Consider the following 14278-nt stretch of genomic DNA (forward strand, 5'->3'; position numbering starts at 1 on the left):
CATCAAAAGCTTTTCCTTTTTAACACAGTGAAGGTTGTGTGGTGACTTCCTCAAGCTATATTGTTACCTCTGTGACAAGCTAATGCATTGAAAGGAAACAATTGCTCTTCCTCCTTTAGGTGAATGGAAGTAGCGTGTCTGGCTGGCTGCTCTTCATAATTAGCTCAGTGCTGAGTGGAAAAATCTCTCTGTTACAACCATAACAGGCAAATACAATACAGTCCTGTTTTCCAGAAGGAGGCAACATGCCTTCTGGTGCTGGCACAGTATATCCTTTAGGAAATGGTGATTAAACAGGATGCAACCTTTAATCATGACCACATCAGATTTCAGTGAACCACTTAGCGAACCGTATAGTTTGGCTTAGGAAAGCTGTTCAATGTGGATGCCTTTGAATGTAGGCACACAATGTTGTGTCAGCTGATCGTTCAGAAGGAACAGGCAGGTATTATCCTGCATTTTATTTCTGGAGTTGTTACATTGCACCACTGGGAATACAGAGTGAAGACTGGTTAAAAACCCTCTTGCAAATTCCCTTTTAGCCCGAGCAGTATAAGGTAAAAGTTAGTGGAGTCTTAACATGCAAACATGACCTGCTTTCAGGTTTTTCTTAACACATTAGTTTCTCTCTCCTCAGGTTGCACTCATATAAGTTTTGTGGATCAATTAATGGAATGAGGTCAGGTTAAGCAGATTTTTTTTTTTAACAAATTTCCTTACCTATGGTAGAAACAATGTTTTTGTAATTTTTTCATTTTTAATAATATATAATTTGTTTTTATCACCACTTCTGTTATATATTTTCGTTTGGTTTTGGCATTTCTATTCAATGAGGAAGAGAGACTAACCAGTTTAGATTATTATTATTAAATGTCTAGTCAATTTCAGTTTGAGGGTTTCTGTACTAGGCACAAAGTTGCAAGGTTTAGGTTGCAAGTGTTGAAAAGGATTTGCTTTTTGCTTTTAAAAAATCCCTCTTGGATTTTTTTTCTTTTATTTTTATTTGTGGAAATCATTTCTCTTGGTCTCAATTTAAAATCAGTTCTGACCGGACAATGTCCCTTTAAAGAAGAAAAATGAGTAATGATCACTGACTTTGGGACGGAGGACATGCTAAACTAAAATAAACAGTGGACCACAGTTCTGATGCCTCGAGTTATGTGATATGATATTGTAAGATTACAAGCGGAGAGTCTGGGATTCCAAGAAATCTAAGTAAAGAAGTGGGTGGTTTGTGTTCTGAGCAGTGTTTTCAGAGTGGCAGAGGTGGAATGATAATGCAGAATAATCTTAAAGCAAAATTAAATGCATGTCACAATCCACGTGCTAAACTGCTTTTGATTAAAATGCTGTATGACAGCACCACTCTTGTGATGAATCTCTAAATCTAGATATAGCATGCTGTGCATTAGAAGCCAGATCATAATTCTGCCTTTTGTCTCCCAAAAGGAAATTATTTGCAGCATTTGATTATATTAATATTGGAGTATTTATTATGAATACATAGGATACATAGAAATGATGACATATAGGCAAAATAACATGGACAGTGTAAGGAAGCTGCCAATGCTCCAATGGCCCTGTTTTGCAGATTCATGGAAAACTGTGGTTTCTGCCAACCCTATACTTCTCACCTGCACTGAATTCATTCCACAGTAGAAATAATTTTCATTTTTTCTCTCTAATCACACCTCCAAGATACTTACGCTGTTACCCATTCAGATAATGGACAATAATCTCATTCTTTTAATATCACTGTTCTTATGCTGGCTTAATTATATGTTTTAGAAACATAGGACTGGAAGGGACTTCGTGGGTTTTTGAGTCAGTCCCTTGCTGTTGCATACAACCCTGTCATAGAATCCCATTAATAAAGTTAAACCACCACAAAAAAATGCCAAAGCACAAACTGTAGTATTACAGCTATTCCTGGGCTTTTATTCAGGTTTTTTAACCCAATTTCCTAATCAAATCTCTCTTCCCAGTCTTTTTCCACACAGACTACTTACTATGTCAATCCCTAGTCTCTGTTCTACTCTCTATTCCCAGTCTTTGTCTCCCAGCTGAACTGTGAACTAACATCACTTCCCCTCAGTCACTGAATGGGCTGATTGAGCACAGATTCGGAGCAAGGCAAGGAACTAGCTGCAGTGAAATTGTGTTCTTGGTTTGATGTTTCAGAAGATGTGGAGAAAGGAGGAAGGAATGGTAAGAAATGGAGCAGCTACTGTTCCCACCTGCTGTTCTCCATTGTTCAAACTCTAATCTCTGTTTTAGGATTTAAACAATAATAGATTGTGCTACACAGTGACCAGAAAAACAAGAACTGGAACTATCACATATATTATTCTTATGGGCAAGTTAACATTGCTGTTGGAACTGTAACTTCTGCATTTCTTGGGCTATAAGCTTTCACACACCACTCTGGGTAGAGAGTGGTGCAGAGCAGTACCACCTTAGGAGGAGCACCAGAAGAGAGTACTTTGGGTTGGATTGCTCTTTGCCTGATTCCAGTGAGACTTGCCTTTGTGTTACAATGTAAATGAGAAAGTAATATTGGCTTTTTTAGGTAGCTGGATGTGTGAAGAGCAACTAACGAAACTTCCTGAGCAATGCCATCAAATACTGTATTACTGATCATAACAAAATTTAACTTCCTTGGGTTTTTTCTGCTTTTCTCTCCCATCCATCTTCAGTACATTATTCCTCTGTATACTCCTACCAATGAGTGTATTAGCTATGTGCCATTACCAGTGTGTATACCAGTAAACCTCTGTGTATCTCACCTGCATATGATATTGGACATTGAATAACCTTTCTCGTAAAATATGTTAATATGCAATGAAACCTGAATTACTCAACTACTCAAGACAGTTATGAAAACCAGTGGAGCAGAATTGTACTTGGTATATTTGGGCACCCTCTTAAATTAGGACGGTTGCTTGATAATGGTGCAGTCTCTTGTACAAGAGTTACGGTGCAGTCATTTTACTTAACATGCTTCTGCTGCATGCTTTTTGCATGGTAATATGCCTCCTGAACATATTGATTGAAATGTCTTATTTATGAGCGCTCAACGTTATTTTGAGTGTCCAGAAGACTAGGTGGTGTACTTTGCAGTGATCCTTAATAGAGTAGAACATTTTAAATCTTGCCTTACTCAAGAATTTGTGTTGTGTATGCTGCTGTTTGTAGGTGTACACTGGCTTCTTTTCCAATCCGTGTGTGTGTGTGTGTGTGTGTGTGTGTGTGTGTGTGTGTGTGTGTGTGTGTTCAGCAGCAATTTTGGAAACAGTGTGGTCTGTAGTGTCATTAACGATCCTTTTAAAAACACTGCCTTCTGATTCAGTGCTGGAACTGTACAATGAGTGAGCTCAAATAGAAATTGAGTGGAATGAGACCTGCACTTTGACTTACTAATTGGCTTTCAAGGCACATGCCACAGAGTAGCTGCTCACTCACAAAGCATGTATATGGTATATAACACATTTAGGGATTCTATATTGTTGTTGAGCTGGGAGGAGTTAGAAAGGTCATGCTTTACAAGATCAGCATTACTCTGCCTGCTAAAATCAAGAGTGAGTGGTAACAGATACAGCTTTGCTTTGAATGTCTCTTCTACAGAATCAGAGAAAGGAGGCTGTATGCCACAGAGGCAGCACTCCACCATCCTGCCTTTCCACTACTTGTATCTTCTGGGTTCTCTTTTCCCTTCTGCCCACAGATGAGTAGTCCCAAGTAACTTGTTTTTAATGCCCCATGTAAAATTTAAATAAAACTTGGGTGGAATCTACAGAGAGCAAATTCTCTAGAACTGTATATGGGTATTTCTCTGAAAGTAACAATGTCCATTCTTAGTCTTTTGTGAGAAGTCAATGTCTCTTATGGAAAGAGACAAAACAAAGATGACCACTTGAAAGAGGAACTCCTTAGTTAATTTTCTCTTCAGTTGCAGCTTGTGCCCTTTTCCATGCTACATAATTTTTAGATCTTTAAGATCTACTCTGTTTCCTTGGGAATATTTGTCAGCACATCCTGTTTAGCAGTCCCTCTGGAGTATGGACTGCAGACACTGCCTATTTATCTCATTTCAAAGGTCTTTCTCCCTGACCCAATGTGTGTCACTTCTAGGAATCCAGTTATGTTTTTAAAGTAAAAAAGACACCAGCTTAAAGCTGTGACAGTCCCAACAAGAACTTAACCTCACACACAGAGAGAACATTTTTGTCTGTGCTTAAAACTATTTCTCAAAAAACAGGAGTCCAAAATATGAAATTTGGTCAGATCCTCAGCTGATGTAACTCAGTGTAAGTCCATTGATATCAGCAGAGCTCTGCTGATTTATACCAGATGAAGAGCAGGCCTAGCTGGACCAGGTTCTCTGTTATACTGTGTCCCAAGTACCGCTCAGGCAGCATAAAAGGAATGGATTCTGACTGTTGCTGGGTGGCCGTTTCCCTACCCAGCAAGCTGCCTGGGCTGCTCTCCTGGAGGGCAGGTTGGTGGGCTTCCCAGCTTCCCCAATGCCAGTGGGTAGATGTTTCATGAAAAATTCCAGACTTTGTAGGCATATCTACACTGCACCCTCTTCACAGTGACGTGTAGAGTTACATACACACAGCACTAGCATGGGTATAAATGCCAGTGTACATAGTGAGACACTGCTTAGGTGAATAGAGGTAAAGACATGCCTGAACTCTGGATATGTACCCTACATGGCTCTGTACATGCCCAAGCCGTGCCTTCTCCATCTATACTGATGGTTTTTAATAGTGTGGCGTACTACTGCTGTAGCCTTTGCTCACCATGGCTCAGGGGAGACAGCAGGAAAAAACTCTAGCAACTTCCCCCTGCCGGAGCCTTTCACTGACAAGTACCTACACACTGAACTGTGGATACAGCTTGATTTTCACTGCAGCATGCAGCTATATCTACCCTACAAGTCACCACCAGTGGTGTGCAGTGTAGATGTAGTCTGTCTTTCTCTCTCTTCTGCTATGGAATAAAATCTTTTTCAAAATCTCTGAATTTTTCATGGGACAGAAAATCCCATTCCAGCTCAGCTCTAATTATTAATGTACATAATAAGCACACAAACTTAGAGCTGAAACCCTATGCTGCCTTCATGTTCTTATTGCTGACCATAGGGATGGAGATTCCATGCTGTATCTTCTGTGCCATGTATTCATAATGTAAAGAATTAACATAGTACTAGGCTTTATGAATGGCTATTGCTACTGCACTGACTGCTAGTTTTGCCTTGTTTTTCATTTTTATTGCAGTATGTTAAGTGTGTGGTAACTTCTGCTTTGCCAACAAACCCATAGAAAAACAAATAAAAAATGTCCTCTTTCTGGGTGCCTTCTTATTACTCGTTTTAGATTAAATAAAGCCCTACATAAAAATAAGTGTTACTGAGCTTTAAAACAGGCCACATGTTTTTAAAAATTGAATACGCTACCAGAATGGATCTCTCTTGCACCATTTTTTCCTTTTAGTTATTAACATCAATTTCATATGGTTAACCTAGCATGCAAGTATTTCTGTGACTTATCAAGCATGTCTCATGGAACAGAAGTCTTTACTAAAGCTAATCTACACATACAGTACAGTTTTAAATGATTAGGATCATCTTTTTAAAATGCATTTCTTTGAAATAGGAAGTAGCAAGCATCAACAGACTGATTTTTTTTATTTAATTTTTTTTCCCCCCTTTAAAAAAATTTTAAACAAAATTGGTGCTGGTTAAAGGTGCTCTGGAGACTTAAAAAAAAAAAATAAAGTAGGAATGTTGAGCTGGGTAGGATTGAAATACTAAATACTAATACAAATTAGTTACTACGTTGTGGATCAGGCGATGAAGTGCTAGAGAAAACAGAAATAGCATCTGTCTGTGAATACGTATGAATACCACGCTTGTCATGCTATTGTCAGAATTTTGCAAAGATTATCACAAGTGCAGTGTAAAGATCCTCTTGTGTTCTGATTTCCTTTCTACTTCCCCAGAGACAAAGGGATATTTTTTGTTTCCTCTTTCTTTTTGCTTCTCCTCCTTCCTTGGCTTTATATCCGGGTGGTGATAGGAAAGTTGATTAGGTTAAGAACCTCAGCGAAAGCTGGGAATTTTGAATTTGCCAAAGAGCAACTGGAATATTCAAGCATGAATGAAAAAAAGTGCAAGGGTTCTATAGAGGCTGTTTTGTGGTTGAAGAGGATATTTGTCAGGTGTTAGGGATAACTAGCAGGAATAACTTTTTTTTCAGGATTAATTTTATCCAACAAAGATACAGTAAGTAAAATAGGTATTAGGTTAGTCTAAGATAACAGCTTAGTAAATTTCTAAATTTGTCATTGGAGGAATTTTGGATACAAGTATATTAAACTTGAGAGGTTCAATGTGATAAAATGTTGACTATCCAGTGGGCCCAATTATGTAGCTCCTATTTACATAGTCAGTGCCACTGGATTTATTTTACTTTGATTAAGTATAATAAAAAACACCCACATACACACACTACCAACTATTTAAAACTACAAAACCACATATGCAGTTCAGTCAGTTCACCTCTGTCGCCAAGGAATGGCTCTCTGATGTCAGTCGGACTGCTTGATTCAATAAAAGCTGCAGGATTCAGCCCTGAATTAATTTGATTTGTTATATTTATTTAGGGTGACCAGACAGCAAGTGTGACAAATTGGGACATGGGGTGGGAGGGATAATAGGCATCTATATAAGACAAAGCCCTGAATATCAGGACTGCCCCTATAAAATTGGGACATCTGGTCACCCTATATTTATTAGCAAGTGGTAGTCTTTTTTTATATGAAGACTGGCTAAAGTATAAAGAGCTTCTCTGGAGTTGGCTCAGGGGACGTGTATATCACTTATGCAAAACTAAACCACAAATTTTAAAATAATTGTGGCTGAGTAATAAGTTCTTAAGTTAATTGTGTATAAAACCAGAACTCTAAAAACATTACAGGGATACTGAAGCATTGGTGTAATTTTATAAGATAAGATGTAGAGGGCCTGATTCTCAGTTGCCTTGCATATTTTGCAGTCACCTACCCTAGTGCACAGTGGATGCAAAATGCTCCCAAATCATTTGATGCTTGTTTGCACTGAAATAAGTGACTGCACAAGGGGATGGCAACACAGATTTATAAAACTTAGGGAATATAAAGAGGGTTTCCAAAGAACAAAAGGAAAAATGAATATCAGAGAGCTAAATATATTACGATAAATGGTAAGAGGATTCTTTAAATATACAGGAGAAGTGGGAAAAGTACTTACTATATAGAAATGTCTAAAATAAGTAAATTTTAAATAGCATTGAAGCAATAAAGTGGAGGACAAGATTCCTGGGGCATGATTTTCCCTTGCCGGGCACCTCGTGCAGTCATTTACAGTGTTGACACTTCTCCCGATTTGTTCACAAATGACATGATTCTTAGTTGGGGTTTGAACTGGTTTCAAATGGTGAGATGCTGCAGCTTTCTAGCAAATTTGAGCCCTCTGGTAGAGCCCTGCAGCATGACTGGAATCCCACAGGACCTGCTGCCACAATAGCGGGAGTGGGTAAAATGTACTTTGTTGTGGGTGGGATTGGGTGGGCAAAAAAAAAGTGCTTTCCCACAAGTTACTGAAGTCTACATTTTATTTATTTTTTTTTAAATAAAGGTTTTAATGCTTAAATTTAAGCAAGAGATAGAAAGAGATTTGATATCTTATAACAGGAGTTTAAGAATTTTTTTACATGGTTTAAGCGAGATTTGTGTTTTTCTTTCAAGTGGTAAAAATGGTCTGAATTCCATTTTTATATATAATATATATAAAATACTTAAAAAAAAAAAAAAAAAAAAAAAAAAAAAAAAAAAACCAACAGTTATAGTAGCTTGGGGGAAATCTGTTGTGGGATTTGCAGGATTTTGTGGGTGGGAGAGTGTTTCATGCGTTTTTAATCCATGTGGGAGCAGGAGTGGATATTGTGGGATGGGACAGGAGTGGGATTAAAAAAAATAGTCTCATGCAAGGCTCTACCCTCTAGCTGCCTGCCTCACTTGCGCTCTGTTCCTGGGGTAGTATAACCAATCAGACCTGCTGTTGGCAGAGCTCTCTTTCCCTCTCTCTTACGGACAGCCATTCTCAGAGGAGGGAGATTCAGCGCTCAGCAACTCAGGTTGGCTCTGCCTCCTCTCCTTCTGTGAGGAAAGAGGGCAGGACAGCTCTTCTGCTCCTCCCTGCATCACCCAGTCTGGGAGTGGGTATTGGGGATGAAGAGCCCCTGGAAGTCCTCCACCTGGAAGGAGGAGGGGGGGTGAAGAACCACAGAGGTGAGGCAGGAAGGGCTGCGCTGATTGCTGGGCAAGAGACTGGCAGGTGTGTCTCTGAGTTCAACGGAGACAAAATCACTCTACTGAATACATTTGAAAGAGTGAGCAGCATTAATTCTCTCTCATACTGGGGATGGGAGGCGGGGGGTGCAAAAATCAAAAGATGGACCCAGAAAAGCGCAATACAGTATTTAAAAAAAAAACAAACATACATGATTTTTGATCTCTTGAGATAGGCATTACAGCATTTATACCTGTGCAAAGTGGGTGTAAAGCACTCCCTAAATCAGAATGCTAACACTTTGCACAGGTGATGGGAAGTAGGGACAGAGCAGTCCCTGAGCTCCCTGAGAATAAATGCTGCTGTTCTGTCTGGACCTTACACAGGCTATATAATGGGGAGGAGAAGGGAAGGTTCCGTCCTCCCACTCCTTTCCCCACTTTTACTGACATAAGGACCAGGCAGAACTTGTCCCACAGACTCGTTTAGAAGCACAGCTCCTTTGCTCTTTCCCCTTTCATAACTTGGGAACAGAACTGTTGGGGAGTTGGGTCTTTCAGTAGAAAATGTAAACTTTTCAGTTTAAAAAAAATCAATCTGACATTTCTATTCTGAAATGCTGCCATGATGCCTCATGGGAGGTGTAGTTTGCGTGTTTCAGTCACACGTTCTCTTCTAGCCCCATGGCTCCTTTGTCAGACCACATGTCCCATGGTATATCAGAGTCATGGGAGATGTAGTCAGGATGGGGACCCCAGCCTATAGAGCAGAATGGGGACATGAAACAACTGAACTCCAACTCCTATGAGGCACTGTGGCAGCATATCCCAACTAAATATTTTAAGGTTTGGGCCTCTGGTTCTTTTTTATTAAGAAGTGTGAATTTCCTGTGGAAAAGCAGAAGCTCTTTGAAAATTTTCTGACTAAACTGTTTCACAAGGTCTTTCAACAATTTCACAATCAGCCCTAGCTGCTCACTCTAGAAAGCATGTTTTTCTCAACACGTCAATGTGTGGTTTTACAGCATGGCTCATTTGCAGAAAAAGCCTTAATTGTAGGTAGCTAATTTGCACTGGTCAGCAGCAGTGCGGAGAAGGTGGGCAGAGTGTCTGTGTGAATGACCTTGTGCTGTTGAGCTGCTACAGCAAGTTGCCAATAATAAATTACTGTGGGAGTAAGCTGGCAGCATGGTGCTAGTTTATTGAACTAGGGAGTGTCACTTGACAACTACAAAGAGAGAGGTCTAGAGGAATAAAAAAAAGGAGTTCGAGTATTGGAGGGGTGAAGGTTAAGAACTTCAGACACTGCTTTTAAAAAAAAAAAAAAAAAAATTTTTTTAATAAAAAAAGCATACAGTGCCTGCCCTGAGACATGTTTTCTGCAGCAGCTCCACTAGCATGTCAATGATTGATAAATAGGCAAGCAGGGGACAAGAAGGAGTTTAATCCTGCAGTATTTTCTCAGGCAAAAAATCATACAAGATCACACCACAGGTGGAGTCTTTCAGCCATGGAATGTATTTGAGGTTGAAAACATGTAATTAAAATGTTTCATGCATGTGAAGTACCTGTATAATGAGCATCCTGATGTATTATTTATTAGCTCAGATCATGTTTTTTTTTTTTTTTTTTTTTAAAAAAAAAAAAAAAAAAAAAAAAAAAAGGAGGGGGTGGGGGGGAATGATGTTAGGAATAAAACATGATGACCTTTGTTAAAAGGTTCTTATCTAGGTTAAGTGTAATTTGTTCAGAGGGCCTCATATACAATTATCATCGGTTCCCTTGAAATTCTTAAATGATGAATTTAAGTGATGCATTTGGTAGCAATAAAGAATAAGAATAAATTAACACACTTCTTTCCCTTACTCAGTTGGATATAAAGCTGAACACACACACACACACACACACACACGCACACAATAACCCACCAAATTTCCTTCCTCTGTGTGAGCCTTATTCTGTCCCTGCTAGGTAATCTTCGAGATGCTATCAAATTACTCAGGTTTTTGTTTCAGTACTTTTTTTTAACGTGTTTTTTTTAATTTTAAGCAAAAATCTAATAGAAAAATGTAAACAACAGGAGATATGGGATTTTGAATTATAAGGAAGGATTGTTTCTTACAGGGAATTTCTGGCAGTTTAACCACACTTATTTTACTCATTTATGTACCTTCATAGCGTTCTCTCTGAGATAAATACTTTTGGTCCTTGTTGGAAACTGATGCTTTCCCAAACAGTGACATTTACAAGCATCTATTCCATTAACAAGGCTCAGACTCGCCCTGCAATAATAACCTCATCCCCTAACCATTGCAACAATAGTTAGCAGTCTATTTCCTTGTCCTTTTCTGACAAAGAAATAATTATTTGCTATGGTTAGGAATAAGCAGGAAACTCTGGGAAGTCGATGGCATACTGTATGAAGACACTAATTAGTTTTACCATGTTTGGAGACTGCTGTCCAAATGGAGGATGCTGTTAGTCTGAATTTAACATTAGCACGTACAACATGGCATTCCCCCCCCCCCCCCCGCCCAGACTTTACTGCCTGCTCTATAATGTATTGTATGGTGTCATCCCAAAGCTTCAGGCAATTAATTACCAAATGACTACTGAAAAAGGAATATATTGGTTCTTGGCTGTTCCCAGTTGTCACTGGTTTAGAAAATTAAACTGAAAAGATTTCTAAAGTGTTTCAGTGGCTAACCCTGTTCCAGTCTTGGCCAGAAGCTGGGACTGGATGATGGAATGGATCATTCGATAAAGTACCCTGTTTTGTTCACTCCCTCTGGCGCTGGTCACTGTCGGAAGACAGGATACTGGGCTAGATAGACCATTGGTCTGACTTAGTATGGCTATTCTTGTGTTCTTGTAGTATACGGGCGTGGTTTTGATTTTTTTTTTTTTTTTTTAAATTGATCCACAATTTCTCCTTTCTTTGTTTCCCTGGCAACCCCTTCACACTGTTCTTAGCAATTGTTCTTAGATAGCATCTGTTCATGAGGAAAAACACCAACACAGGACTTAATCTAGCTCTTACTGAAGTCAACGAGAGTTTTGGCATTGTAGTAATGCCAATACCAAGCATTCAAAAATGGATTATAAAAATGGATAAATGTTGGGGTTTTTATTTGTCTTCTAGTTTCTGAGCCTTTATGGTGGACTTTTGTGCCTCATTCTCAGCCTTTCTTCACAGGAGAACTAGAAACTTTTTTAAATTAAAGTTGAGATTCTCAGGCAATCTTGTGATTCCAGCAGCTGAGGCTTACAGCAAAACACCAGATACCATGAGACCCATGATAAAACTGTGATAGTAGGCAACACTGCAATGATTTCAACAGGAGCAACATTGAACCAATAGATTGTAGCAATATAGAAGGAAATAGTTGTCCCTTTTATTTACAGCCAAACTCTAGTCTTGACTTTGGATGCTTGCAGGTGTACAAAAGCAGAGCAGGAATCTATCTCTGGGTCAAATTCCAAGGATATGTGTATATGATAATCACTTAGCATCATTGTGTTGATGTTGTAGTCTCTGTTAATATGAACTAGGAACCTTTTTATAGCATGCCAGCAGGGTTTATACAGAGCAGGTAGAGCACAGCTCATTAGCGTGCTTTACAAATCACACACTTCTAGTGTGCTTTGCTGGCACTGTATAGACAAACCCTAATTGTAAGAGTATCAGAGTTAGTGAATTGGGTTGAACCCAACCTGCCTTTCCAATTGCCTCTGAATATGACCCTCTTTACCAATGCACTCTGGGGCCTGGCATAAAATTTTCAAAAGTACCTAGGTATTTTTGAAAATTCTACTCCAGGCCTATAGTAGAGAACTTGTACTAGTGTCACTAAATTGATACCAGTGCAAATCCTGCAGAATTACTTTAGTTTAGTTTAAATCACATTTAAACTGGTTTAGCTTAGTGTGGTTTCAAAACCTGCTGCTAATAGCAATTTTATTCTTGATAATGAAACCAATTTTTGTATTAACTTAAACATTCCCACGGAAAGTTTGCAACATAGGCGGTGTGTGAGTCTTTTGTTTGGGACGGCTGTGCCCTCCCACTTTTGTTCCTGCTTTAAGGGTGAGAGACGGGCAGAGGGGAGTGAGCAGTGGGCAGGGCCTTGTGGGAAGAGGCAGGGTGAGTGTGGGGCCTCCTGGGGGCAGGGTCATGGTCTGGGTGCCAGTCCCCTCCCCCCCCGGAAGTGTCTGGTGCACCTGCTTACAAGGCGCAAAAGCAGTGGGCCAGTGGTGTGCCTCCAAAGGGAGGTGACCGGCATCTGGCATTTGCCCCCTGCATGGCCAGCCTCTTTTAATTGGGGGAGGCTAAGCCTCCCCAAGCCTCTTATACCTGCCCGTCCATGCTTTGCAACCCAAACGTTATAGGGTTGGGCTTCTCCATGGGTGCTGGAGTGGGGGGCTAACTGTTCAGAAAGTAAACAAGAGTGGGGTAGAGTCAAGGAAATATTTAAATGACTTCGTTTTAATAATGTGTTAGTAAAATAGGAATTTTTTTGCAAATTATTAGCTTACCGTGGCCATTTAAATTTGACATTCCCATAATTTTCCTTCATTTACACCATCCCATACTGTTGACTAGCCCATCGAGGGCCTGATCCAACTCCCATCTAATCCAGAGGGAGCCTTTCCGTGTACTGGATCGGGTCCTAATCCTGATCCAATTATATGGAGCAGGGGCTTCAGAGAATGCTACTGTTTTGAGTAGCAGAGTGCGCAGCCTTAGACACAGCTGGCAGCAGAGTGTTTTCCAGGGGTTTTATGAAATGGGCGCCCTGCCAGGGAATGAGCCTTTGCAACTGACAGCTGTTCCAGTGTGTATAATGCTTGACCTGCTGCTGCTGCCATGGTAGCTGACTGGCCCTTCCCTCTGCTGTGTTAACACTGCTGGAAGGAGTGCCTTCTGTCTGTCAGCTGTAAGAAGGGCCATATCCAGAGAGGATGCTCTGGCTCAGCAGATAATGGGGTCAACAGTACTGCCATGAAGTTTGGAGGAGTGCCTGAAGTGATGATGGTCACTGCTGATTTCACTCATGTCAATCTTTTTGCTATGTGCACTTGGGGCCTAGCCCCAGGGGAAGAGTGGTTTGATCCCATCTGTCTGTCTCTCTGCCTAGCACTCTTGAATGATTATAGTTTTTGTATTGCAGATGCGAGTAAGAGCCCTAGAGTTTGATCCTGATCTAGTAAGGTTTTACGCACTCCTAGAAGCTGCTGAGATCAGGCCCTATGTGCTATAGGCAGATTTGGCAGAATTTGATTGTCGTAATTTGTGGGTACACATGCATTTTATATATTCATTTATTTGTTGTTGTTTGTTCCAGAGTTGGTGATGTTGCTGGAATGGTGGTCAGGCACTGATTGCACCCTCTACACTGACCCAGAGAGTTACCGCAAGTACGGGAAAGAGAATGCCATCGTAATCCTTAATCACAACTTTGAAATCGACTTTCTCTGTGGTTGGAACTTTTGTGAAAGATTTGGGGTTTTAGGGGTGAGTTCTGATTAGCATTTGAACCAATTAAATTTCATCTTAATTTATACAGAAAACATTCATATTTTAGTAAATAACCAGATGTGTCCAAATTTCATACAGCTCTTGTGCAGGCATTGCTTGATCTTAGTGTTAGTTTTTTCCCCTTCATGTTGCTGTTTTTTCCTAGTTTGGAAAAGCTTCCATAGGAGGAGAGATTGAAAGGATTAGGATTATCTAGAGGATAGATGAATAAAAGGTGATGTGATGAAGATATACGGAAGAATGAATCAATGGTGTGGAGAGGGTCACTTGTGTACCCAATCAAATTAAAATATGGCATAGTTTAAACCGATAAAAGGAAATATTTTAAGGTAGAACTTAACCTGTGGAACTCATTGCCACCATATTTCACTGAGCTCAAGAATTCAGTAAGATTTTAAAAGGATT

At 39.8% G+C, this 14278-nt stretch overlaps 1 protein-coding gene across 10 annotated transcripts in view; it reads left to right on the forward strand.

Annotated features, from left to right (window-relative positions):
• Window positions 1–14278, forward strand: part of AGPAT4 (1-acylglycerol-3-phosphate O-acyltransferase 4) — a 129034-nt gene that overhangs the window by 63256 nt on the left and 51500 nt on the right. For all 10 annotated transcript variants that reach the window (XM_067560812.1, XM_067560818.1, XM_067560817.1 and 7 more), the window contains one exon: window positions 13680–13849. In XM_067560812.1, the coding sequence (XP_067416913.1) occupies window positions 13680–13849 (170 nt within the window). The remainder of the gene's footprint in view (window positions 1–13679; window positions 13850–14278) is intronic.

The sequence above is a fragment of the Emydura macquarii genome, unplaced genomic scaffold, assembly GCF_026122565.2.
Source record: "Emydura macquarii macquarii isolate MOO-44397 ecotype Brisbane River unplaced genomic scaffold, CSIRO-AGI_Emac_v2 contig_2308, whole genome shotgun sequence".
NCBI classification, from domain to species: Eukaryota; Metazoa; Chordata; order Testudines; family Chelidae; genus Emydura; species Emydura macquarii.